Raw genomic sequence first — 26055 nt, 5'->3', positions numbered from 1 at the left:
CCTGCAGATTGTTTTTTTTAGATTCTATGTATAGTTCAGGTGTGGTGGGTTATGTACGTTCCTTGGGCTGAAAACTAACTTAAACAATATTGTGCAATCAACAACTTGTTGGAGGTGAAGGGAGGAAGACAGGACAGAAAAAAAACTGTCCTAATATAGCATAAGATAAATAATTTTTACTATTTTTTTTTTAATTTATCATATTAGTATTAAACAATATATTTTTATACATTTGTTAAAATAAATATATAAGACATCGTCAAACATAAAAATAAAATATATAAAGAATGTATAAAATTAAAATACAGAGCAGTTTGTTAGCAACAGTTAAATTAGCAGCATCATGTTTCCACTGGCAATGGACGTCGCTAGGGGTCATCAGAGGTTCACACCCCCGCGAGGACTTTTCCCAAAACATTCCGCTGCTACGTCACCAGCTCCCGCCCCGCTCCGCCTCGTGCCACAACGACTCCGGCTTGTCAGCTGCACGAGCCGTGCGGCATCTCGTCTCAACCTATGAAAACTGTCAGTCAACGCTAGCGTCTAGCTCCTCTCGCTTTAAACTTAAACTTATCTTCGCCGAACAGTGAAGAGCCGGAGCCTGGTTCTAACAGCGGGAACAGAGCCCTGTCACGCCTGCGTGTGTGAGAGTGTGTGCGCCTCCCCGGCGGCTGGCGCCCTTTGTAACTGAAGTAGTGAATGGTAAGTAGCTTTACTGCGTGGCTAGCTGGTAGCATCATCGCTACAGTTGTGTGTCATTCAGCGCTCAACAAACACTAATAGGCGGTAGAAAAGTTACTTTCGGCTGGTCTTACTGCTGCTGTTACTCACTCTCTACCTCCGTGGCTGTTAAAGTGAGATTTAGTTTGAAGTTGTCATTTGTCTCGTGTTGAGTTTTGAACCTCGTGATCAGGCCAGGGTCCAACTTCTGGCTCCCTGCCACCACCACCACCACCTGCTCATCATCATCACCACCTCCTCATCATCATCATTATTATGTGCTACATCTGCACATGTCCACCTCATTAAGAGACGACGTGCTTTTGTCCCTAATTAGAAATTAATGGTTATATTTCCAAAGTGTGTGTGTATAACATTCATCTTTGTGATTTTTGTTTTATCCTACCTTTATGGGGCTGTTTTGTTTTTGTAATCGTGTTTCTATTGTATTTTATTTGAGGTATTCTGTTGTAGGTTGTGTTTACGATGAGATCTACGTTATTACAAAAGCTTGACGTTTTTAGCTGCGATAACGTTGAATTCCAAACGCCTACTTATAAACTTAAATAAGTATGGTGTGACTCGGTGAAATAAAACAGAATACAATATGACAAACGAAACATTCCCGTTATGTACAGATTAAAGTCAGATAAGTATAAACAGAAGAAAAATAAAACAGAAGTAAAATTGCTTTCTAAATGTAGTGCAAAGATAACAAATATCAGATGACATTATAATGGATCAGTACGACCGAATGTAGTATTCATATTTTATCTGCTGTAATGTACTAATTATATATCTCATCTCCTTTTTGTGTACTGACATTCAGTACTTTATTTATTAAGGTGTCGTGAGCAATAGCATAAAATGATCACATTCTTTAACATCACATGTTTGATCATGGTCTTTTAATCTTTTAATTCCCTGATGTTTGTTTTTTAAAGAGTTGCTTTCTTTTGTCATGCCATTACTTTTTGTATAAGGCCTTCTGTTTTCTCTGCCTGTTTTAAAGTGGAAAGAAAAAAAATTATTTGTTGTATTAATTATTAGTTTGAAGTTGGTGGCTGTTTTCTAACTTGTGGTAGATGAAATATTGAATGGCTTCCTCCATCTTGAAAGAAGAGGAAATAGATATGAGCAGGGGAAAGACAACATATGTTTTACTATCATGTGAAAAAGAAAGTACAGTGGTACATAAAGTCCTATGACAATTTTGTCACAGGACTGTATGTGCCTGAGACCACTTGTCCACTATTGACTCCTTCTTGACTTTAGGTTGTCTGTGGAACAAAAACACTAAAAAGTTCTGTAATTTCACCCTGACAGTCATGTGCTGTATTGTGAAACGAGCACTGCATGAAAAACCAGATTTTCAACCTCAAGATCACCTGCAGATCTAACCCAATCCTGGCAGTTAACAACTGCTCATGGTCTTTGATTAGAACCTGTAATTAGTAATGATGTTGAACTATCAAACAGAAAAGTTGCCAAACCCTCCCAGGTTGAGGCTTCTCAAACTCTACTTTTCTTTTATATTATATTTTTATCGATTAGAAATGTTAATTTACTTTTATGGGGACACTTACACACTAATAGTGATTAATCAGATGAATCCTTACTTAAAGTAATTGATAGTTGCTGCCTTTAACAGTAATCAGCTTGTGCACCAGTATACTGTTTTCAGTAATGCTCAGATTGGCGTGTCATCCTAATGAAACTGAAAAGACACTTAAGTCCCCTGTACAAAAGTGTTATTGTCCAGTCTTTGTAGTCACTCTGGGTGTTATGTGACTGGCTCCTCTCAGTTATAGTCGGGTATTTCTGCCAGGAAGCAGGTAAATAGTGACGTGACACGTATGCTATGACAGAAACTATGTGAGTTTGGTGTTGACAGCCTTGAGGCTGTAATGCAAGAACAAACTGAGCTTTTAATTAACCTCTGTGAGTTTGTTTCAGGCCATTTCAGTCAGGCTTTTCTTCATTCCAATGCTCTCATCTTTAATTCTGCTTATCCGTGTCCAGGTGATGTTGTTGTTGTTTGTCTGTATTAACAAAGTGCTTGCAAATGCAATGTTTTGAACAAGAGACTTTAAAACAGCCATCAGATGTGGCATTGTCTGAGGAAGAACCTTGACGTAAACTTGAAATTTGAGAGAGATTATATTTACTTTCAGCTTTCAGTGATGCATGAGCGTAGCAAGAAGGCTGTGTTGGGAAACACTGAGTCACAGCTGCCCAACAGTGACAACCAGTTTCTCCCTGAGGGTTCAAAACCTTAGCAACATTCAACACAGGACGGAGTCAAAGGCAGACATGATTGAAGCTTGTTTAGATATACATGCTATCAATTGAATCCTCTGTACCAACACATGCATACGCACTTAGCCTTCAAGTTACTACATTTATTTTAGCAGCAGAGTTGATTTAGGTATGACTCATAATAAATTATACAGTACTATTTGCATTTGATTTACCAACATTGTTTTGTTTATATATGAAAGATTGAAACTTAATCATGCATGGATTTCACAACCTTCCTTTATTCTTGCCACACTAATATGCCAGTTCGTGTTAAATAAAAAATATGAAAAATTGTAGAAGTAGATTGACAAATTTGTAGTAGGAAGCATTTTTATGACTAATTATAACACATGCCACATATAAGTATATGACTGGGATTATAAATGGCCTATACTTCCTCTTTGTTCTGGTAAATCCCATGGCTTTATAAGCTGTCGTATTCTGGATCAGCCAACTATGAATAGGAAAGGTTAGGTAGCACCATGCCTTGTGAAGCCATGCACAGTCTGTCACCTCAAGTGCTTAGAAACCAAGTGACCTTTCAGTTTAAAAAGGAAATGTTTTCTTCTGAGGGAATTAAATAAAAATGAACTTTGATTCAAGCTCTTGATATAATTTTCCCACCCTTTCAGGCCCAGGCAGAAAGAAATGAGCTGGGCTGAGGAGGACTGGACAGTAGGGCTGTCTGGACGGGTCCTGCAAAAGGTGAAGGAGCTGCAAATCCATCATGAACGGCTGTCCAGGGAAAACAAGCAGAAACAGCTGCAGCTGGACAACATCCATACAAGCCTTGAGAAGCAAACTGTGAAAGTATGAACACTTATACTGTTCCTCACACAGTTTACATGACAAATAACTGAAACACAAGTATTAGTAACTTTGTGATTTGGTACTGTTGACTTTGCAAGTTTAGTTAAGGCTGTAAGAAATCATCTAACTTTGTCATGCTTCTGAACTGGACTGGATTTTTGGAGTCAGCCAGCAGGTTCAACCCAAGAACCTTGCTGCTGTGAGACAGTAGTACTAACTACTGCACCACCATAGTACCTATTATGGTTGATGTAATGCTGCCTTTTCCAAAAACAATATGCTAAATCTAGATTAACATTAGGAAATCTTCTTATTGGAAGCTCAATTTGGAAATTATCTAAAATTTAACTTAACAAGTAGCCCTGTATCTCTGTGATCAGTGAGAGCTCAGTCTCTCACTGACTGCTGACCATGGATCCACTGGCACTGGCTCAGGAAGCTGCTCCTGCCACCTGCTGTGGCATTGAGCGCTTAGGCAGACCACAGAAAAATTACATAATCTGTAGGAAATAGTATTTTTTATGAGTGCTTCTTTAAATGCACACTTTTTCATCTGAATTACACAAAAGAATAAAATCATGCATTAGCTTTTCAAGAAATTGTATATATGAATGTAGAGAAAAAGTTGACCTACATGTTGCTCTTCAAGGAAATACAGTTCCTGTCATTTTAATCTTCTCTAAATATTATAATATTGTGCAAATATTGTCATGAAGGGTGAGTCATCTGTAGCAGGATTTCCTTAAATAATTATTAAATATATGCTTCTCCCTCTCTCTCCTTTTTCCTGCCAAGTATGAGGAGGTACGTGTGGAGCTGCAGTCGGTGCAGCGAGAGCTCCAAAACGTTCGGGATGAGGCCACGACAGCGGTGACGAGCAGGGACCGCCTTGCGCAGGAGCTTCAGACTAAGCAGGCCCAAGTTTGCTCCTTTGAGGGCCAGCTAGATGCTGCTCGTACCCTCAACAACAAACTCACCCAGGAAATCAAAAGGTCAGCATGAGCTAAAAACCACAGAGGCAAGAAGCTTCTTAAATCCATCTGGTTTTGGTATTTATGTATTGTTTTCACTGAATGTTTGAAATATAGTGACGTTTGGTATTCTTAGGATAACTTAGTTTGAATTAAACTTGATAGTTAAATACAATCTGTCTTAAGGGGGCGGGGGGGTAAAAGGGGGGGATTTGGAAGGTAAAACGAAAACTGATTGTTGGAACTACATGCAGCACTAAAAATCAGACAATAGACATTACATTTTGATAGTATAGGAAGCTGTCTTAAATGGAGATGTCCCAGTCAGCTTTTTGGATGTTGATTGGGTACAGTCCCTATATTATTCAATCTGATACTTGCATTAGCCAAAGTAATTGTTAGATATGTTTTCTTCTGCTCTGTTCCAGTAATTTGCATGCAAGTGGCTTTATTTATTAATTAATTGGTGTATTGTACACTAACTGTTAATGGTTACCAGACCACTTTGTTTATAATTCACTTTTGAAAAACAACAGGTCTGACCAAAGTGCTGTACAATAAAACTAAACATAAAAGATGAACAGAGGCCAGAGGGTCAAAAAACCTGACATGAATAAGACCTGTAGAAGTTAAACAATAAAGGAATACATAAAAAGCAACTTAAAAACACAGTAAGCATATCACACTGGCTCAAAGGCCAGGGAATAAAAGTATGTAAGCAAGATTTTAAAACGATAAGTTAAGGAGCCTGCTTGGCATGCGGTGGCATATTGTTCCACAGTCTTAGAGCTGCAACTGTGAAAGCTCTATCCCCTCTGATTTTTCATTATATTATCAGGTTATTGTATAAAACAGAAAAGTACTATTGTACCATATACATGTAAATAAAAACAGAATGCAATGATTTGCAAATCTCATAAGCCCATTTTTATTAACAGTAGAACATAGAAAACATGTCATATTTTTAAACTTTAACATTTTACTATTTAGCTTATATTAGCTTATATTGAATTTGATGATCAAAATGGTTAAGAAAGGTGGTTCTAAATAGGAACCGCTAGAGGAACATTTTGAACTAATTAGGTGAATTGACAGTTTCTCGGAAGTAAAAATGGGCAGAGGTTCACCAGTTAGTAAAAAACCGCATATATGTTCCTCAACCTAAAATTCTGAAGGCTCTCTCATCATCTACAGTACATGATGAGTTATGTTAATGTTTTTTTTAAATGATTGTTGGATGGCACATATTGCTATGAATTGTGGTAGGGCATACTTTTCTTTCATAAGTGATAGCTCAGTGTAACCTTGACTAAAAGAGTTAAACTACATTTTGAAGGAACGGCTTTTCTCAGTTTGTAGAGAATTCAGCCAGCTGTTGTCATTGTTTATGCATATACTACTGGATCTCGTCCTTCAGCTAGGATGTTTTCTAAGCAAATCTGACTTTTTGACCTCAGCCCTCATTTCCTGTAAGAAATATCTCCATTTCTCTTCCCACTCTAAACTCTTTCACTCTGTGTCTCCTTTCTGTGGCAGGCTGGAAGCCGAGCTAGAGAAGCTGCAGAACAGCATCAGGTCACCAGATACCTCTCTGTTTTCTACTCCCTGCTGGAATACAGGCTCGCCCTGGGAACACAATGGTACAGTTTTCTAAACTGTAAAATTATTAATTGGTTTAATCTCTATGGCAGTTTATTTCTAATATTTTATTAAAACTCTTTACAGTTAAGAAAATTAAATAGTTAAACCACCAGAGTCCCAAATGAGCAGTGGATATAAATAAACCCCCTTGAGCTACATTGCTTTCCCAGCCCTCTACTCTCTAAGGACAGCTTGTTTGTCTTTCCTCTCGTCACTAAACCACTTGGTAATTTACAGCTGTTGTTCCTGTTCAGTTTTTGTGATCGGTTGTAGGTACTACGTTCAGTCCATATGCTTTGTTTTTGCCCTGTAGGGAGCCGACAGGAAGAGAAACAGGGGCACAGAGATGAAGGGCAGAGCCGGGCTCCTCACATCCGAGTAAGTCTGAACATGTTCTCACATGAGCTATGTGTAAGCTAATCCAAGACTGCTGTGGATTGTAGCTGAAAGCTGATGTTCTCTACTTGGAGGATTTAACTGTCTTATTAGCAAAGCAAAACATCCCTCCTTATTTGATTAGTTTTCCTTTTAGTCTTAAGTAATTAAGTCTTTCCAAATAAGTGGCCCAGATGGCTGTAACTGTTTCTTAAATGTGAACTACTGCAGCACGTGGTGCATTAAAAAAAAAAAACAGATGAAACAACGTTGTACTTAATTTCTCTATTTTTAAACATGACAATGTAGTTAAGAGTTTTTATAGTAGGTTAAAGAGCATCAGTGTCTGTTATCAGGGTGTTATTTTATTTCTCAAATCTCATTCTGGCCTTGTGATAAGGACAGGAAGAATTCGTATTTTAAAGTTGTTCTGTCCTTATAATGGAGTTTTTTTCTGGTTAAATTTAGATGTTAAAAACAACAGCATGGCTCGCAGCTCTTTGTTTAACAGCAAGGTTCTTTCTTCTAGTAGTCAGCTGAAAGGATAAGATTGGCAGTATTATCAAAAATTTTAAAGGATGACCAAATCTAACTTTATATACACATTTTTAACTGAAGACCAAAAACTTTAAAAAGGTGAGAAATTTATAAGTTTATTCCTAAAAAATGAGACCAGTATTTTTTTTAAGAAGTATGACTTTATTTATGGGTTTAATACAAATTACGTTGTCCCAGGTTCATCAATAATAATATGTACTTCAGTGCACCTTCTGTGGAATGTTTTTTTTAACTTTGTACAGAGGAATATGCTGTTACAGGCTTTCACTACTCAGACAAGCTACTAAGTTATTGCTGGTTTGAGTGTTTCAGTAAAATTATGCCCTGCTTCACCTGCTTGTATTTTTTCCTAATGTTCATCATAGTGTGCTGCTGCATTTGTTTGTACAGGTCTGGCAGGCAAAAGAAAAGTTTTAGGAAAATGTAACAGCAAGTCTGTGCTCTTACATCTGAACATTGACTTTTCTTTCACGATCTCTCATCCTGAAGCAGCATTTGAAATATACTAAAGGTGCTGTGCACGCTGAAGCAATTTCTCTTGAGTTATGAATAAAACATCAGTTAGTAATTCTTAGTTGCATTAGTCTGATTGCAAAACCTTGAGTCCTTAAGCCTTGTTTTTGTCGAGCCTCTTCCTGCTCATGCTGCTCCTCTTTTTTTTCTTTTTTTTCTTTTTTTTTTTTTTGTCTTTGATTAAACCCTCTCTCATCTTTTCAGCAGCGGCTTCAGTTCTCTGAGACACCCACACCTTCATTGCCACAACAACAACACAAGAGCACACGCCACAGCCACACACCTGTCCAATCGGACACCTTCTCCACTCCCTTGGGTGTGTTTCCATGGGAACGGGATGACACAAAACCAGCAGCAAGGAGGCGACCTCCGCCCTCTCCCCCTTTGATGCCGTCTTCTGATGTCACAAATCAAGGCCTGTCAGAGCAGGGGGGTTATGGGAAGGACCGCAGGACAGAGACAGACAGTGAGTGGGGATGGAATTACTCTGTGTTATCCATTTGCAAATTACAGATATATACGCACGCAACTCAGGCCAGCAGCATTTATCCTAAAACAAGATTAAAAACCTAGCTGGATTACCAAAACAACAGGAGCCAGTATGGATATGCTATTATCTACTTAACTCAGTACCCCTGCTGTGGAACCACCCTCTGATTTCAAAGTTTAGATTTTAATTTGGATGTTTTGCAGTCTTCAGCAACAAAACACACACAGCAACTTAATAAGGAGCAGATTTGACTTTTTTTTTTTCTTTTAAACATTAGCCAGGCTTCTTTACATTAGCAAAATTAACAAAATCTAAAGCCACCATCAGAGATGGTGGGCTCAGAGTTGGCCTTGGTAATCACAATTTTTCCTTTCCCAATAAAGGCAAAAACTTGGTTACCTTGTTTTACAGAAACCTATGCATTGTCTTGTTATGTCTATAAATTCAATTAAAAAATGTCTTTTATGCTTCAGTGAATGAAGTCTCAGTTAACATAACTGTTTAGTTATGAGATTTTATCATGGCTCTAAAACCTGCTTGGAGAGTGCTAAAAATGTATGTATTTATATAATCCCCTCTACAATAACAGTGGTTACCAACTGTCTTTGTTAATCCAGGCTTGGTTCCTTAGGCTTTGTTCGTGCTCACATAAAAGGGGTCATTTGAATCTTTAATTTTTTAAATTTAATTTAATTTAATTTTATTTTTTACAGCTGAACATTAGAGCTCTTAAATTTAAACCCTGGTCTGATATCGTTCCATGATGAGAGATGCATAGAAATCTCTTCGATCTTTGATTCAATCAAAGAAATGTAAAATGACTGCAACAAATCAGGATCCATGTAGGTAACGTCTAGATTGCACTACTAGACTGCATGGTTTTCTTTGGTGGTAACACTAAAGCAAGTCTCAGCAGGTTGCCTGCTTTCAGCTGAGAATATATATCACAGTTAGAGCAAATTGCCAATGACTCTTGTGTCCAGTTTTAATCTAAAGTCTTTCCAGTCTCAACTGCGTGCAACAGTTGAAACTAGTAATGGGTAGAAACTCTATGTAATGCATAAAAGGTTCGTGTTCTGTATTTTATTTGTTAAACTGTGTCAGCCTTATACAATATATTTAAAGTAAAATAAAATCATCTTAACCTACCGTACATTAAGGCATGTTATGCTGATATAGCCACTGTGATGTCACACTGTTTAAATCACTCAAACTGAATATTTTCACTTTTCCTATCTTGGATGCGAACTCTTGCGTTATGTTACTCTTACGTTATTGATAAGTGGTCAGTCAATGTGCAAACTGGATAATATTAATAATACTAGAACATGCCCATGCAGCAATATTGTTTGGTCTGTTTGTTTTTACAAACTTATATACTTAGTCACAATGAGTCAAGTAAAAGAAATAGGGGTGTTGGTTCTTGCTAATTAAATTGAAGATAGAAAAAAATTCTGAGTAGGAAAAATTCCTTGTGTGTGTGCCAAGGTGTTCCTGTGCCATATTCAGGTTTTGCTCTACTTTATTAATGTAATTTTAGCCTGTTGTTTTGAGGTTTCTCTACAACAAAATGACCTGATTCTATCCATGATCCTATATAGATAAGATTCTTCAGAGGCCTGAAATGTACCTGTCTGTCAAGTTTGGTTGCTCCACTTCTATCTTGTAGGTGGAGTTCATGGATTTTATGTCTAATAGTAAGATGATCTGAAACAAGTTACTGAGCCTGTAAAGTCATCAGGAAAGTGTTTACTGAGGTCACCCAAAGGAGTCACCCTCCTGCTGGACATTAGAAAAAATGCAGCTTTAAGGCACCACTGCATTTGCTTCATTTTTCACTGATGTGCATGCTGCATGCATTATTTGTTATCTATGATTATCCAGAATATGTTACCACTGTGATCTTTTCATACTTTGTTATATTCAAAACTCATTTCTAATAGCCAGTCTACCATAATTCTACCATTATTCTCTCTTTATAGTACAACCTCTGGTGCTGATATTGCTAACCAACCTTGTGTCTATAGACAGGCTGTTCCAGGGCCTGGGTTTATTACAGCAAACACTTATAGCTTATGGTCAGTTTATACTGAGGGTTTTAATTCTAAGCCAAATAAAGATTTAAATAAAGGACAGATGTACAGAAAACTGAGGTCAGATGAACTCTTATTGTTTAATTTACATAATAACAACAATAGATAAAATTGCTGGCAGGTGCCATAATTAACACTGCGAGGTCTCTCTGTTTGAAATGTGTTGCCCACTTCACTCAAAATATTATTATAAGCTTTGTCCAAATGACAAAATTCTGTCAGTTTTGGTTTACCTTAGAGTGACAGCAACATCAGTATAAGCGAACAGTGTTGTCACCATGAATCTCATGCACATGTGTAACCTCAGCTGCACTCGTTACATAAGAGGTTGTGTAGAAATTACTGGCCAGAGATTCCTCTGCCTGCTCCCAGGCTGGCTTCATGATGTAGAGTGACTCTTACTGCAATTTGTAGTTGTGATGTAACACTGTTGCTCTCACTGGGTGTTTTTGTGTTTGTTCAGGGGAGGAAGGAGACAGGTCAATATGAAACAATAAAAGCTGCTGGGACACTGTCGTGAGGGGTGGGGGTGGGGTTATAATGTTTACTTTAGGTGTGCCTTTTTGCAGCCATGTTTCTCCTGATAACAGAACATGCAGTTTAGGATTTATTCTGGCTACTGGGTAGGATTTCTACTTGGGGTTGTATGTAGCAAAAAAACATTGTTCCTTTTTAGATTAGCAATGGAAAAAAATGTGATTATATTTGGTAGGTGAATATATGCCTGGAGAGATTTTAAAATGGGACAGTTAAAATATTGACAATGCATTACCTGCACACAATTGATTTTTATCCTTATCATCAGTCTCCTCCCCAGGCTGGATCTAAGTGCATCATATAGAGTTATAACTTTGATTCATTGCACCAGTGTGTATAGATTGTGACCCTAAGTGTTGTTGACTGTCAGCCATCTGTTTTGTTTTGTTTTGTTTTTATCAGAAATCAAGATATTCTTAATGGTAATGGAAATGGATTTGTTTGTTTTTGCAATTATTCATTCACCTGTATTCTCTTGGTCACTCTCCACTCACTCAGCTACCATTCTGCCATTCTATGATCCCAGCTCACTGATTGTGAGCACTGTTTTTTTAATTAAAGGTGCTCTTTAAATTCTGAAAAAAAAAGTATAAATATTAGTTAACAAATGCTTATAAATTTTCTCCTATCTCTATGAGACTAACACAGAATTTATAAACATTTTCTGGTAACAGGATGATGAGTGGACGAAAATGGATGGTTGAAATTATTAACCATACTTCTTTCTGTCCATCTGTCAGTGTCGCCTCAAATTCAAAGTCGTATGTCTTCTCTGGAAGAGGAGCTGCTGGTGAAGGACAGGACGTTGAAGTCCATACAGAACGAAATGGCGCAAACCAAGAAGGAGCTCGCCGCCAAGGAACTCAACCTGCAGAAAGTCTCCAATGAGCTTAGCCTGGCACAGACACGTATGGCCCAGGACAGTGAACGGGTAAACACATGCACATATACTACCGCTACAGGTAGTGGTGCTTCTAATACTACTGCTGAAAACAAACATCTCATTTCAGTGATAATGTTCCATATTTTCTTGACACTCTGGTGTTTTTTGACATGGCAGAGGTGTTGATCTTATTTAACAAAACATTTGTCTTCCCTGAAATATTAACGTGCTCTTTGAAAAAACTGGAAAAATGGTGGGCCTTTTTCCTGTTGTGCTGTAAAGCAGCCTAAAACCATCTGGTACGAATAAGTTGTGCGGTTGTGCTTCCCCGATTTAATTAATACCATCTCAGTGTGAGGTCATTCTAAATCATAGTTGAAAGACTGAAATAAACCAAGCAAGTCAACCAAAGAAAAAAAATGTAACCGATGTGTTAAAAGATATAAATGCAATCCTGGAAGTGACTCATAATTATGTTTTACAAAATGTAAACACAAACATGTGGCCATTTAAACAGTTTAGTTACTGTGTGACTGCAGTATCTTTCACAAGCACGCACATTCAAAACCCACAAAGTTATCTTACTGCTACAGTGTTGTGATTTGGGAGGAGTTCTTTTGTAGGCTTTGTTTTCACAAGGAAAAACCTCAGTAATTTTTCCATTAACCAGTGCTAAATGATTAGAGCTGTTCTCACAAATAAAATAATAGCAGTAATAATGTTTATTTGTATAGCAAAACCAGCATTATGACGTGTTTTATGCCCTCCATCTATTCATCCATCCAGCTTTTTTAGTGCTTCTCAATTTTAAGGTAGTGGGTGGCTTGAGCCTATCCTAGCTATCATTGGGCAAGACCCGTGTCTAACAGAGGGCCCAGAGAGAGAGAGACATACAGCAATTTATGCTCATATTCACACATGGGGTATATGTGTTAAAACTGTCTATAAGTCGGAACTTTGGTTTGCATCAGGACAAAATTCTTGGAGATTTAATCATCTCAAGTCATAAGCAAATTAAATGCAAAAGATTTGCTTTGGTGATAAGAAGTCAAACACATCAGTTTTCACTGACATTTAACAGTATGTACCTGATGTTAAGTAATATCAGATGTATCATATAGAGCAAAACTCAGGTAAAGAGCTGCATATGTTTTTCCATGACAGGCGTCAGGAGCTGAGCAAAGACTGAAGCAACTACAAGAGGAGCTTAAGTGTCAGAGGCAAAATGCAGAAAGCAGCAGACTGCAACACCAACAGCGTTGCAAAGAGCTGGAGAAACAACATCAGAGGGTGAGATGAACATCAAAGCAAAGGAAAAGCATTTTTCATTTGATTTCCTTTTTCCCATAGATTGATGGATTCTATTGGGGGGTTTTTTGTGTGTGTTTCTAGGATTTGACAGAACTTCAGAAGGAGAGGCAGTGTCTGGAGAAGCAGCATCAACAGGAAGTGAATAAGCTCAACCAGGAGCTTCAACAGGCTAGAACGCTCCACAATGCCCTGCAGGCACAGGCTGACAAGGTACATGCACACACATGTACAAGTATACGCTCAAAATATTACACATTAACCAGATCAACAAGTCCTCTAACATGCATCCAAATGCATTTATCAAGATAAAGTTGCTATCAGCACTGGAAACCAAGGACCAAAAAGATATGACATACTGTTTCTGTTTATGCTATTGTTTATAATTATACTATTATACATTCATTACCTTTCCTGTTTTTAGTATTTCCTTTCTCTGTCCTTCTCCCATCTTACCTTTTGCTTGTCCTGGGACTGTTTTTATTATATGGACCCAAGGTCAATGAATTTATCTCACTTTTTCTCCCACACTTTCTGCGTGCCTGTGATGTTTTCTCTCTCTCTCTCTTTTTCACTGTCTTCGACTCTGTGTTTCTGATTTCTCTCCCCTCCACCTGCTCTCCTCTCCGCTTCGTCCTCCTCTCCTCTCGGTTTCTTCCCCAGTGGAAAGGTTGAGCAGAGAAGGTAATGACAGTGTGACTGCTCAGTTTTTCTTTGTTTATGGAAGCTTGAACCACTCGGAAACTTGGAACTTGTGTGTGAGAAATGGAGTGCTCAGCAAAAGAAGGCGTGAAACAGTGGCTGTGGGATGACGGTGAAAGATTTGTATGAAGTGTTTTAAGGCATGTTGCATGAATGCAGAGTGCAAATTTTGTTTGTGGTTAAAAACCTTTTTTAAAAAATTATACTTTGGAAGTCTTTAACATAAAGGAATGATGTGGCACTAATTTTTTATTAGATTTAAAAAAAATCTCTAAGAAAATAAATTTAGTCCATAACCTTCTGTGTATATATAAATACCGTCTTAACAATAGCTATTCAGTTTTACTAGTGTCCTTTAAACGTTACTGTAAGCTCTTTGTGAACCACACAGGTGTTATCTTGTATCTGATAAAGCTACACTGTGTAAATTAACAATAGAAGCACAGTTTCACATATAAAGTCAGAAACATTCAGCTGCAGGTAATGAGCACTTTATACAGGCCTTTGTGGAATTTGCATCTTACTATTTGTGTTTTTTTGTGCATGCATGAAGTTTCAGTTATGAGAATCCAACACCTGATTAATGTGTTTTATTGTTTCTCTTTAAATCTTTTTACATTTATTGAAATTCACTAAGTGAGCTGATAAAATCAGTATCAGATGTTTTCAGATTTGATTGGTTGTTAAACTACATGTGACATTTCATTGACTGAGAATTACTGGGTCACTCAATATTGTAACAAAACCAAGTGACTAATTAGTGACCGATACAAAAAAGTTTGTCTTTAAAGAGCTACACTGAAGTTAAAAATAATTAATTGGCAAATAATTTACTCAGTACTTCCCAATATTGCTACATATATACAGTTATATGAGTATAATGTGTAGAATTTTTAGATGAGAACTGGTGGGAAGCTAATCTACTTGAGTCTTTGCTGATAACCCAGAGAGAGGTAGAGGATATGTTAGACACATCAATATCTGTCCTGCTTCCTGTTCCCTTCACTGGCTGTGATTCCTGCACCTGAAACAAGGCAAACAAGTCATTCCCTTTTTTTTTTTCCAGTTCTCCTATTGTTTTTGCTTTTTCTTCCCCCTACTTTCATTTCTTTCTTTTTTTTTAAATACCTTCTCTGTTGTGTTGTTTGGATTCATTCTCACTATTTCGCTATTCCCTCTGTCAGCTTTCTCTACAGAAGCAGGCGCTGGAGAAAGAGTTGGAGACTCTGAAAGAGAAACTGAAATGGACGGAGGGACAGCTGAAGGAGAGCCAGAAGAAAGAAGCACAGACACAAGCCAAACTGACGGTAACACATAGTGATCATCAACTGATACATGCAGACGTTGTTAGGAGTCAGGGCCTGCATTAATTATTCATTAGATGAGCAATGGGTAATGACCATCCTTATGTGCCATATGTTAGTCAATAAGTGTGGATCCAGCTCCATCATTATGTTTTATTAAAGATATCGGATTAGCGTTATCCTCACTGTTATTTAGTTGTGTCTTGTAATACTTGTAATACTACACACATCAACACTGACACAAATACAAGAAAACAGCCTTTGAATGGCTGTCTGTTGTAGTGCCCACTATGCGTGAAAGGGTTAATATGAAAAAAAGACAGCTGCATGCAAGGGAAAAGAAATTCTTAGTGAAGGGCTGCTTCAGTGTGTTTCTTTACAGATGAACTTATAGCTGTGATTTGTGGAAACATTGTTACATGACCAAATGGGGTAGCAGCTGGCCTACTGACTTACCTTGGCCAACGGGCCCTGGAATGAACTTTACATGATTAAGTCTTAGTAAAGCCTTTCTGATGCGCAAGGACATTTGCTATTGTTGTGTTTGTTGTTGTTATTGTTGCTAAGCTGAGAGTGCAGAAGATGTAAAACGCCCACATTTTTAGAATTTGTAGCAGTTTATTACATGTTCATACGCTTGCAACATATATACTGCATTCATCTGTAGCTTGTTTGTGGTTTCTAGCTGTTGAGACACTGTTTGGGTTGTTCTTAATCCATTTATATTACACACAGCATGTCCTCATCTGGCAGTCTTCTTGCACAATTGATAACATATAGACTGACATTAAAGATGTCATGGCAGACATATTTTGGAAATCAATCAAATTTTCTGACAGATATTTGAAAAAGAGGCCTTAAAAGTCCATCGTTGGTCATGAAGATTCCCTCCAGCTAAGCTGAACACTTAAAAATCAGTAAGTTTGATTTGACTGGATTCATCCCACCTCATTTGACTATCTTTGCTCTTTGTATTAGGAAGCTGTGCGTGAGGCAGAGGGCGTGGCTGTGACTCTGGAGCAGAGCAGGAAGCGAGAGCGAGCTCTGGAAGAGGAGGGGAGGAGACTTGCGGATGAGCGAGCTGACACCCTGCGTCTCCTGAAAGAACTACAGGGTGAGGCATAAACTGTGGGGACGAAGCCAAATCTGTTTATTAGTCATGGGAGATTGGAGTAGCTTGTCTTTCCTCCCTCCACAAGAGTCAGGGTTTTGGAGTCTCACATGGCCACATGCTTAACATGAGCTTGTTGTACTGGTGTCTTTTAGTGGGCTTATTGTGATAATGCTGCCCTGTAGTAATTTATTATTTTGTGCAGCAAAAAAGGGAGATTGATTACTGAAGAGGGTGAGTCCTAGATTGTGCATGACAGTTATATACTCAATGTCATGTAAATTACTCTTTCGCACATAAGACTTATCCTAGTGCTGCTCCCTGCTGGTTAGTGATAGATGAATGTTATCCTTTTAAAAATACACTTAACTTTTCCACTAATGCACATGTTTATTAGAAAGAGAGCACATGTTTATTAAGTTTTTTTGTTTGTATATATTAAAAATGTTTTTCCTTTTAATTCTAGAGCAAAAGTCAGCACCTCCTCCACAATCTGTGCAGTTTTGCCCTGTTGGACAGAGTTTTTCATCTCAGTCTTCCTCATCTCATCATCCTCGACCGTCAGCCCAAACCAAGAGGCCTTCTTCAAACCGAGCTGAGCAGAGGAGGGAAGAAGAGGATGCACAGGAGAGAAGGACAGATATCAGAGTGTCTTATCCTTCTGACAGAGAGCCAGGAGAAGGAATTGACTCGGAACACATCAGTGCCTTAATCTCCCCAGACTCCTCAGAGTGTTTAAAGAGAGCAGGAGACAAAGGGAAAATTAATGAAGAGGAGAACAAAGTTGTAAATGAGGCAATAGAATGTGACGTCTCTCATACGCCCATCAACAACTCTAACGCTAAAGATCTTGATAGAATGATCAGTCTTGAGCACTCACCTAAGACACAAAATATGACCCTTTCTGCAGAAAAGACACCTGCTCTCAAGTCTGTGCAGACCGTTCCCTCTGAAGACCTCAAAAAGGAGAATGCAATGCTCCGTTCAGAGCTTCAAGATGTACGAGAAGAACTGCAGAAACGTCTAGAGGACCTGGAAGCCCAACGAAGAGCTGAGACAGAAGCCAGGACCCGCCTTAAACAGCTTAGCCGCAAACACACCAGCCAGGCTGCAGAGAAAGAGGAGAAAGAAAAGGAATGGAAGACACAACTGGAGACTGAAAGAGCTGAGACAGAGAGGCTGAGGAGGGCGATGACTGCTTTGGAGGCAGACATAGAGCGTGTAAAGGAGAGGGGAAGCGAGCAGGAGGAAGAGAAAAACAAAGAACAACAAGATAGGGAGAGTGAAATGGTAGAGCTTAATATTCAGCTTAAAAAACAGCTGGCGGAGGTGAAAGCTCAGCTGGCTTTAGAGCGAGAGGAAAAAAAGAGAGAAGAAGAGGAGAGAAGCCAAATAATAAACACAGACGCTAATGTAAAGGAACAGCTGAGCATGAAGGTGGCAGAACTTAAAGCTCAAGTGGAAGAACTGAAGCAAAAAAGAAAACCCATACAAGAAGAGAAGCACACAGATGCAAACACTCCCCTGACGTATTTGACTCTTCGTGATGACGAGCTCAACTCCAACATCAATAGCTGTGGCCACGCACTCCTGCCTTCACCAGAGCAGCACCTCCTTTTCTGCCAGTCCACCAACCAACACAACATGCTTGTTTCTCAGACAGCAGCAGACATCATCCAAGAAAAGAGCAATGTGATAGATGCCGAGCACTCTCCTCTGTCAGATGATGTTCAGATGGGCCGAATAGCCTCAGACCCCCAGAAGGCTGAGCCTACAGCCTCTAATTTGGTGAAAGAGGTGGAGCGACTGAAGAATGAGAATGCAAAGGAGACCGAGCGCGCTAATCAGTGTCAGATTAAACTGGAGGCCCTGCAGAGCCAGGTAAATGATGCTGGATATATAGATTAGTGCACTAAATTTCTCAAACCTAAGTATTTCTATATTAAATAGTCACTCTCGAATGTTCTGCACTTCTGAACAGCTTAATTCATGTGTCATCACTGTACTTTTGTTTATTGCTAAATCTTGAATTCATACTCTACTCAAAACAATTATGGGACACTTTGAAAACACATCAGTTGGCACACTGTAGGTCATTTTGTAGCACTCTAACAGTGCACATGCTCTTCCTCATTGCACAGAGCAGCAGATTCTGGTCGTGCTGATGGGTTACAACCTTCTATGGCTCTGTCCAGCACTCCTAGCGTAACTGCATGTCTCCCTCTCTGCTACTCAACTGACCAAATTAATAGTCCTGAAGTTTAATCACATTGAAGCTAAAAAAAAACCAAAAACAATAAAGTGTTCCTTTATTTTTTGAGCAGTGTATGAATCGTGTTATTGTAAACACAATATTAAAATTAGGATATCATTATATAGATATCACTGATCTCACTGAAGTAAAAAAAATCAAATGTTACTTCCTTCTGTAAGTTATTTAAGAAATAAGATGGCCTCTAAAGGTTACGAAAGAGTTAATTAAGATTTGCCAGTCAAAGACAAACAAAAAGCAGGCAGTAAAAAAGAAAAAGAAAATACAGAAAAGTATAGGAGTCAATAAAACAGTTGCAAACTGTTTAAATGCAACCCGAGCAGATAGATAAGACTTTGGGTACCAGTTCAGTGCTAATCTGAGAAGGTAAACATCAGTCCTGATAGAAGCAAAGTAAACTCTGCATATCCAGTAAGGTGACCTGAATCTCTGTGTGGCCCTGATTTACAAGTGGTCATAATGATTTAAATTTACAACAGCAAATTCACTGCATTTATACACATTTTTCCTCAAGGAAGTAAGATTGGTTAAGAAAAAGACCTTTGGTTTGCTTTTTTAAAATGTGTTTTGTGCTGTGAGCTGTGACCAGTGAAGTGCAGACCCCATTGGTATTTTACTTTCTCTAGTCATCATTTCTTCTGTTTTTTTCTTTCAACCTTCTCTTCTTGTCAGGTGACACGTCAGACGCAGCAGCTAACCATGGCCTTTGAGAAGCAGAGTCAGCACATTGCAGGCCTTCTAACTGAGCTACAAGAGAAGGAGAGCGCCCTCCAAAGCCAAAAACAGGAACTACTACAAAGCAAGCAAGAGCTGGATGAACTAAAGAATGATAAAAAGGATGAGGTGAAGATGATGGTCAAAGAGGTGGAGGAACAGATACAAAGTGAAGAACAGGGAGATGAGAAGCCGGTGGAGAATTCAGAGCTCTCACTAAAACAGGAAAAGGAGAGGAGAGTCACCTGTCAGATTGCAGAGTCACTGCCTGAGAGTGACTTGAAAGCACAGTGTGATGCAAGTCAGCCAGAGACATGTGATGCTCAAACGGCAACACCTGATAGCAGTGAAGAAGCTAATAAAACAGGGGACCAGCATCCTGAATCTATAGACTTGAACAAAACTCAGAGTAACCCTGACTCTGCTTGTGTGATTGTAGAGACTGAGTGCGGTCAAAGCGGAAAAGAAGCAGATATCCTTACTGAACTGCTCACTCTCAGACGGGAGAATCAGCTGTTGAAACAAAGAATTGAGGGCCTGACCATCTCTGACGCACAAAACCTGACATTACAGACTGACGCTGAAAATCAAGACGATCCAACACAAAGCCAAAACACACCAAATGCTGCACTGTCCTGCTTGGCAGAAGACGGGACACTGAGTCTGCTGAATGACGTCATGACTGAGGGACTGGAGTCAAGTATGAAGGAAGAAGATGAAGGACAAGATTTAAAAAAGGAAGACCAAAGAAACACAAGAGCTGAAGAAGACCTGGAGGAAATGTCTGAGGTGCATGTAACTCAACTACAACAACAGGTAATGGCAGTGATTTTTTTTCTCCTTCAGTTATGTGAAAAGATGAAAAGTGACAAAAATATAATAGGTTAGTTGTATAGGACTTAAAATTATACAAGTGGGCTAATGGAGAATGAGATGCTAGATGGTAGTCTTAACTAGTGGAAATATTTGGGTGATGGCACGATTTTCATCATTTTGGCTCTGTACGCTGCCAGAGTAGATTTTATATAAAGCAGTTAAAATCCAGTTGAAGTAGAGTCTTTCTACTCAAGGGCTTAAACAAAAATATAATTTAGAAATTGCAAATATTTATAAATACCCTCCCCTACTTTTAGGGGCTTAAATTGTAATTGGACAAATTAATACGACTCTTTCGCAGGACTGAGTATCAAATGATTTATGACATTAAAATATTCAATAAGATCTGTATTGCTGAATATAGAATTACTTTTTTAATAATATTGTGGCTTTTATTTGTTTTATATTTAAGTTTTATGTCCGATTGATTCAGCCTACTGTCATTCTCCTTCTGTCCAGGTGGAGGCACTGCAGATAAGGGTGCGAGCTCTCTCTGAGGAGACCCAGCAGCAGGCAGAGGAGCTTGCTGTATGGAGACTGGCCTCCCAAACAGCACCAACATTTGAGGAATGTGAAACCCATGAACTGACCTCTGCTGTCACACAGTCCCAGTCAAACCAGGAGCAAACAGATGAGATGACCCAGTGCTCGCCTCAAACTCTACCTGTTCAGGATTCGGTTCAGACACCCACACTGGATAGACAGAAGAGCCAGGAAACCGTCACAGTCATCAGAGAAGACGAGTTACTCGTTTCCTGCTCCTCCAACAGACTGCAGGGCCGCATGTTGTTCTCCAGGTAACACACAACACTCTGCAATCACAGAGATAACTTGTAACTGATCACACCTCTGTGTCTGTGTGTTAAACGCATATATTAAGTATATATGTACAGTGTACAGGTATCAGCTGGAATTAACTTTTGCTTGTTTTACCACAAGACTGCAGAACAGCAACCTTGTTGAACCAAAGAGCCTCCATCCCTTTAAAACTGCTGAAATTTTTCAAGGATACAGACAGGACACTGCCACAGCTGACCAGGTGATTTTTATAAATTGTCACTCACTTATATACCAGACGGCTAATTGTCATTATGTAATTTAGTGTAAATTACAATGAAAAAAAGAGTCCTTTAAATTAAATAATTCTAGATAATTGCTAGTGGAATCTAGGAAGTCTTTTAGCCAGTGCACATAAAGGCATTTCTGTAGAGAAGTAAGCCTGCATATTTGGGGAAATTTATTTTTAATAATAAATGGGTTAGAACTGAGCTGCTCCTGTTGTAAATAGAAATTCTTATCATATTAGAGACATTTTAAATAGATGTTTTGTTTACCTATAAAATAAAGCATTTGTACTTTTACACCTGAACTTAAAACACCTGTCTGCCCTCAGTACTGGATAAAATGCAATGGTTTTCAGTTTTATCCTAGGCATATGCGTTTATTTGTCTACTAGATGAAATATTAATTCTTAAGTCACTTTGTTTTGTCTCTTGACTTAGGAATCTGAAAAAGAAAACCAGGAGATTAACTTCACACAATGGTCAGAAAATTGTCCAAAAGTAAGAAGAGACAGTCAACTCATCCAAATGACATTGGAGAAAATGGCTCAACATCACTCAGGCGAAGTCTGTGAGCCAGATTCGACCAAAACAGAAGCCAAACTAAACACAACGACTAATTTCTCAGACAGAGTTGTCAAGATAGAAATGAAAAGTGTCAGCAGTCAGACAGAGGAGAGTTTGAATCCTCGTGGCATTTCAACAGTATGTGTTAACACTCAGACTGAGGAGGAGGAAGAACAAGGTTCAGTGGATTCCCCTCCTGTGTCTCCTGTCCAGTTATCTGCGGAGGCGGCGTCAGGAGACAAAATCTTGTTTTCTGGTTCCTTCCCCATCCCAGCTAACCCGGCACGTCTGGCTGAAAGAATTCGCCGCAACAGGACGCAGCTGTCAGCTGCCTTTGACGACACAGAATACGAACCCTACGGCCTGCCGGAAGTCGTCATGAAAGGTAACTTTGTTGTTTGTGGGCCTGAAGAGTGAAATATGGAAAAGTAATTAAAGTTATTGTGGAGGGAGTTGCGTAAAACTTTTTTACCAATTAGTACAAAATTCTTCTCACAGCCAAGTCACCAGTTGATTCCAGCTTGCAAGCTGAAACGTTACATGGTTAAAATAGTGAAGCAGATAACTTCTAGTGAGCCAAATATTCCTTTGAGCACCTTTGAGTGATTATATTACCCCCCAAGCTGTAGCACTATTTGCCAGTAGGTTTGCTAAAACAAATAAAATGGTGAAACTGCACAACTCCCAAACAGCTTCACTTACATGGCAGCTCAACTTTTAGCTTCTGCTTGCTTGTGTCTGGATATTTAACACATTTTCTAAGATAGTGACAAGTAAATGAATAAAGTAAGCAATGTGGCATTTTTCAGTTTGTGTTCCCGGGTACTGTGTGACCAGTTTAAAGTTCAAAATATAGATTGGATTAAAATTTGGTTTAATTTATTAACAGTATTCATAAGTACATACAGTCTCTGAGTATTTGTGATTCCCTGTGGGTTTCCTGTTTATGTGTTCCTTGTCTCTGTGCTTTCCCACTCTGATCTATTTTCTACTTTTATTTAACCCTCTGTCTTTTTCCCCTCTCCATCCTTTAGGTTTTGCTGACATTCCCAGTGGTCCTGCATGTCCCTATATTGTGAGAAGAGGTTTGTTGGGCACCGCTGTAGTACCTGTCTCCCAGAAAGACGACGAAAAGGACGAGACGGATTAAAACACAGCAAGAGGTAAACTCCAGACACTATCAAAAAAAAACCATTTTCAAATAGATTTAACATCCCAAGATATTAACAAAAAATAAAATAAAAAATCAGGTAGTAAGAATATACCTCCAAGTCCTTGGATCAAGTAGATCCAGATCAACTCTAAAGGTTAATTGGTTCTAACTTCGGTCAGCACCCATGTCTGGTCCATAATTGCATATTTTAGTCTCTCTCATTCACTTTATAGGGGGAAGATGAAAATCTGTCATGATAAGTTGGGCAAATGTGATAACTCCCTGTCTCCAGCAGAGGGATCTCACTTACTTTAAGGACAAAGCTGTTAATACTTTTATTGTCACTACTTTTTGTTGTTTGTTTTGCTTTGTTGTTGTTGTTGTTGTTGTTTTTTTCAGGTTTGAAGCTAATTTGTTTTACTTAGTGCAAACACACAGGCACCAATAGTTTAGAATTTATGTGAAATACAGAAACCAGAAACAAATGTTGATGCTTATCTGGTTGCTTTTAATTTAACAAAAAATAAAATAATAATAATAATAATAATAATAATTTAACAAGATCACCCTGTGAGTCATGCGTCTTTTTGGTGGTTCACACCTTTTTTAAAATATGCTTCTTATTCTAAACAGGGAAAAAATCATCACAGCCTTTAATATTTATCATAACAAAGGAAAATCAGGAGGTATTCAACATAGGAGCTGATTGTTAGTGGTAATGTGATTACTTATATAGCATGATTCCATATAACTCGGTTGAATCGGTTGAAAGGGATGTGGATTTGATCCAGGACTAAAATACTGCCTTGAATGTTCTTGTTTTTGCATACAGGTTTTTTGCAGACCTTTTGGAAACACCTGACTCGCCCTGGCTTTACCATGAACCTGAATAATGGACAACAGCCGCTGCACAACAGACTCAAAGCAATTAAAACCTTGAAACAAACACAGCAGCAGTTTAAAAAGCTGCAATCAGCTGTGGACTTCTTTACGTGTGTGTGCAGATAACTAGACCTGCACTGACAGAATAAACACCTCCACTGTGGATCCAAAAATGTTTTAATGGCCTCTAGTTTATCCACAAATTACCACATGGAGACTTTGCTGTCCATCACAATGGTGTCACTTTACACCCACCTGTATATTTAGGTACTGAGGTGGTGGTTTAGTGATGCTTGTTGATGTTTCTTGAACTACTTTTCCAAAGGGATTGTTTAGCTTTTCGTAACTCAGAATTAAGTTATGGGCCTAGCCCGTTCTTACTTTGCATGAAACGGTGCCTAGTTGGTGTTTTTCTAAACAAGCACTTGTCAAGATAAGTTTGTTTTTCAAAAGGGTCAAGCCAAGGAAGGCCTCTTGTGTCAAATATGTTTGAATCTTTAAACCATTTCAGGTGGCTTATTTTTGGACACTTGAATGTGTTTTGGTAGAGGTGGTTTTAGGAAAAAGATGTGTGAAAACATATTGTGAGTGTGTGAATTATTAGCTGTGAATTTGCACCTTTGTGTCCCTATCTTGGTGTTTCTGTTTGTCTCTGTGTGTGGGGGATAGAGAGAGACTGGGATAAGCTTGTCTATGACTCAGTGTAACCTGGATTGGTTTCCGCTCCATGTATGGTGATACACACTGCATTCCCACTCTCCTCCCTCTCCCGCTCTGCTTCTGTGTCTTACACTAAAGCACTCTCAGTAGTTACACAAAACAAAATTCCCATAAACTAAACATGTGAAGCTTTTCTTTGTTAGAATTAGATGAACTAAGCTGGTGTGTTATAATGAATAGCTTTTAATTTATTTGCTTTTTCCTCTTGCACATTTGTAGATAACATGTAAATCGTTTTGTAGTTGAGTTGGGAGAAATGTCAAGTTTGTTATGTACCCGAAAACAGCAGATTTTCACCATTGTGTTTACAGGATTTGATCTGGTAAAGGATAGGTTCTTAATTCTACTTAAAGTTATACTCACAGGTCCTCATGTACATTGAAGGAGTTGCATGTTGTAGTTAAGTTTGGTAAGGTTGGTACCAAAGGTTGGTATGACCCTTGAACAGACTCTGCCTCTGTGGAATATTTACTCTAGACACTTGCAGCCATATTTCCAGAACTAATTCATAAAATTTTCTTTGTGTTGCGATAGCTACTTGCGTGCCAGCTGGTTGTGTGGATGCCAGTCAGTCAGAACAGTTCCTGGAGAGTTTCTGTTTTCTCTCGGCTCTTCTGTTTACCCCCTTGACATTTGGCTTAACAGACAAAATTACACCAACACCCATGCTAACTAGCATATTAGTATATCTTACTTGGCTGTGTCACTGTAAACAGTTCAGCCACAATAAGGTTCCCTTCTTGCCTCCAACAAAGCTCTCAGCACAGACGCTGGACCTCTGGGGTGTCCATGGTGTTTGGCACCAGGATGTTGACAGCAGATTATTTGAGTGGGGCTTCCATGGATCTGGATTTTTCTTGCATGTCCTGCGGCTTCTTAATTGGATTTAGATGTGGGAAATTTGGAAACTTTGCCATGCTCCTCGAGCTGTTAGAGAGGTTTTCTCAATGTAATAGGGATGGGAAACCATGTTAAGGTGGGTGTTAATGTGTCAAAGTAACACTCACGTGGCTGACAGGACCCAAAGTTTCCCTGGATAACATTATAATCAGATAGTCAGGTTTATTCTTTTACCTTAGACCAACACTTTTTTTTCCTGAAGATATATTCGCACCATTGACTCTCTCTTTGTATCAACTTTTAAGGAAGTTAGATAAAAGTGAATAATGCAACTTTGATAATAATTGATGATTGTGCCCTCCGTTATAAAATTTGTGGGTCAGAATGTTTGGGCCAAAAATGGACCAAAAGTAAAGAAAATGCAGAATTATTATGTTGCAAGTACAGTACCTGCTGCAATCCACTAGAATGAATACATGAATTTTTACATCCCGGTGTGACCCACCACGTGAACATCCAAAGTTCATGTTTATAGGTTAGAAAATGTCCAGAGAAAGGTGAGCTTAAATCAAAGGAGGGAATTTCATTTACAAGTTCAGCTTCCAAATTTTAATTTCAGCTTAGCCATTTATGAAATGCTTTGCTGTTAAGGA

The 26055-nt window shown here is 38.7% G+C and overlaps 1 protein-coding gene across 3 annotated transcripts; it reads left to right on the top strand.

Annotated features, from left to right (window-relative positions):
- Window positions 1-373: 373 nt before the first annotated feature.
- On the top strand, window positions 374-25975 carry LOC146524836 (uncharacterized). 3 transcript variants are annotated; one of them, XM_085171881.1, is made up of 18 exons: window positions 374-702; window positions 3654-3831; window positions 4627-4823; window positions 6339-6442; window positions 6757-6821; window positions 8097-8355; window positions 11750-11940; window positions 13057-13182; window positions 13285-13413; window positions 15087-15209; window positions 16185-16320; window positions 16784-18198; window positions 19262-20119; window positions 20639-20976; window positions 21119-21218; window positions 21682-22192; window positions 22842-22970; window positions 23793-25975. In XM_085171881.1, the coding sequence occupies exons 2-17, from the start codon at window positions 3670-3672 to the stop codon at window positions 22955-22957; spliced, it is 4830 nt and encodes a 1609-aa protein (XP_085028007.1). In that variant the 5' UTR covers window positions 374-702; window positions 3654-3669; the 3' UTR covers window positions 22958-22970; window positions 23793-25975. The 3 variants fall into 3 exon arrangements, with proteins under 3 accessions (XP_085028007.1, XP_085027988.1, XP_085027998.1); XM_085171862.1 differs by having other exon boundaries at window positions 8094-8355; XM_085171872.1 differs by having other exon boundaries at window positions 8094-8355; window positions 22842-22975; window positions 23824-25975.
- Window positions 25976-26055: the final 80 nt, after the last annotated feature.

Source organism: Neolamprologus multifasciatus, chromosome 2 (assembly GCF_963576455.1).
Source record: "Neolamprologus multifasciatus chromosome 2, fNeoMul1.2, whole genome shotgun sequence".
Classification (NCBI taxonomy): domain Eukaryota; kingdom Metazoa; phylum Chordata; class Actinopteri; order Cichliformes; family Cichlidae; genus Neolamprologus; species Neolamprologus multifasciatus.
This window is presented reverse-complemented; position numbering and strand designations above follow the sequence as displayed.

Coding starts and splice junctions, on each gene's coding strand:
- LOC146524836 (XM_085171862.1), top strand. CDS start 3,670: ATGAGCTGGGCTGAGGAGGACTGGACAGTAGGGCTGTCTGGACGGGTC. Junction 11,941..13,056: donor TGGCCCAGGACAGTGAACGG/GTAAACACATGC, acceptor TTTCCATGACAG/GCGTCAGGAGCTGAGCAAAG. Junction 21,219..21,681: donor ACACTGCCACAGCTGACCAG/GTGATTTTTATA, acceptor CTCTTGACTTAG/GAATCTGAAAAAGAAAACCA.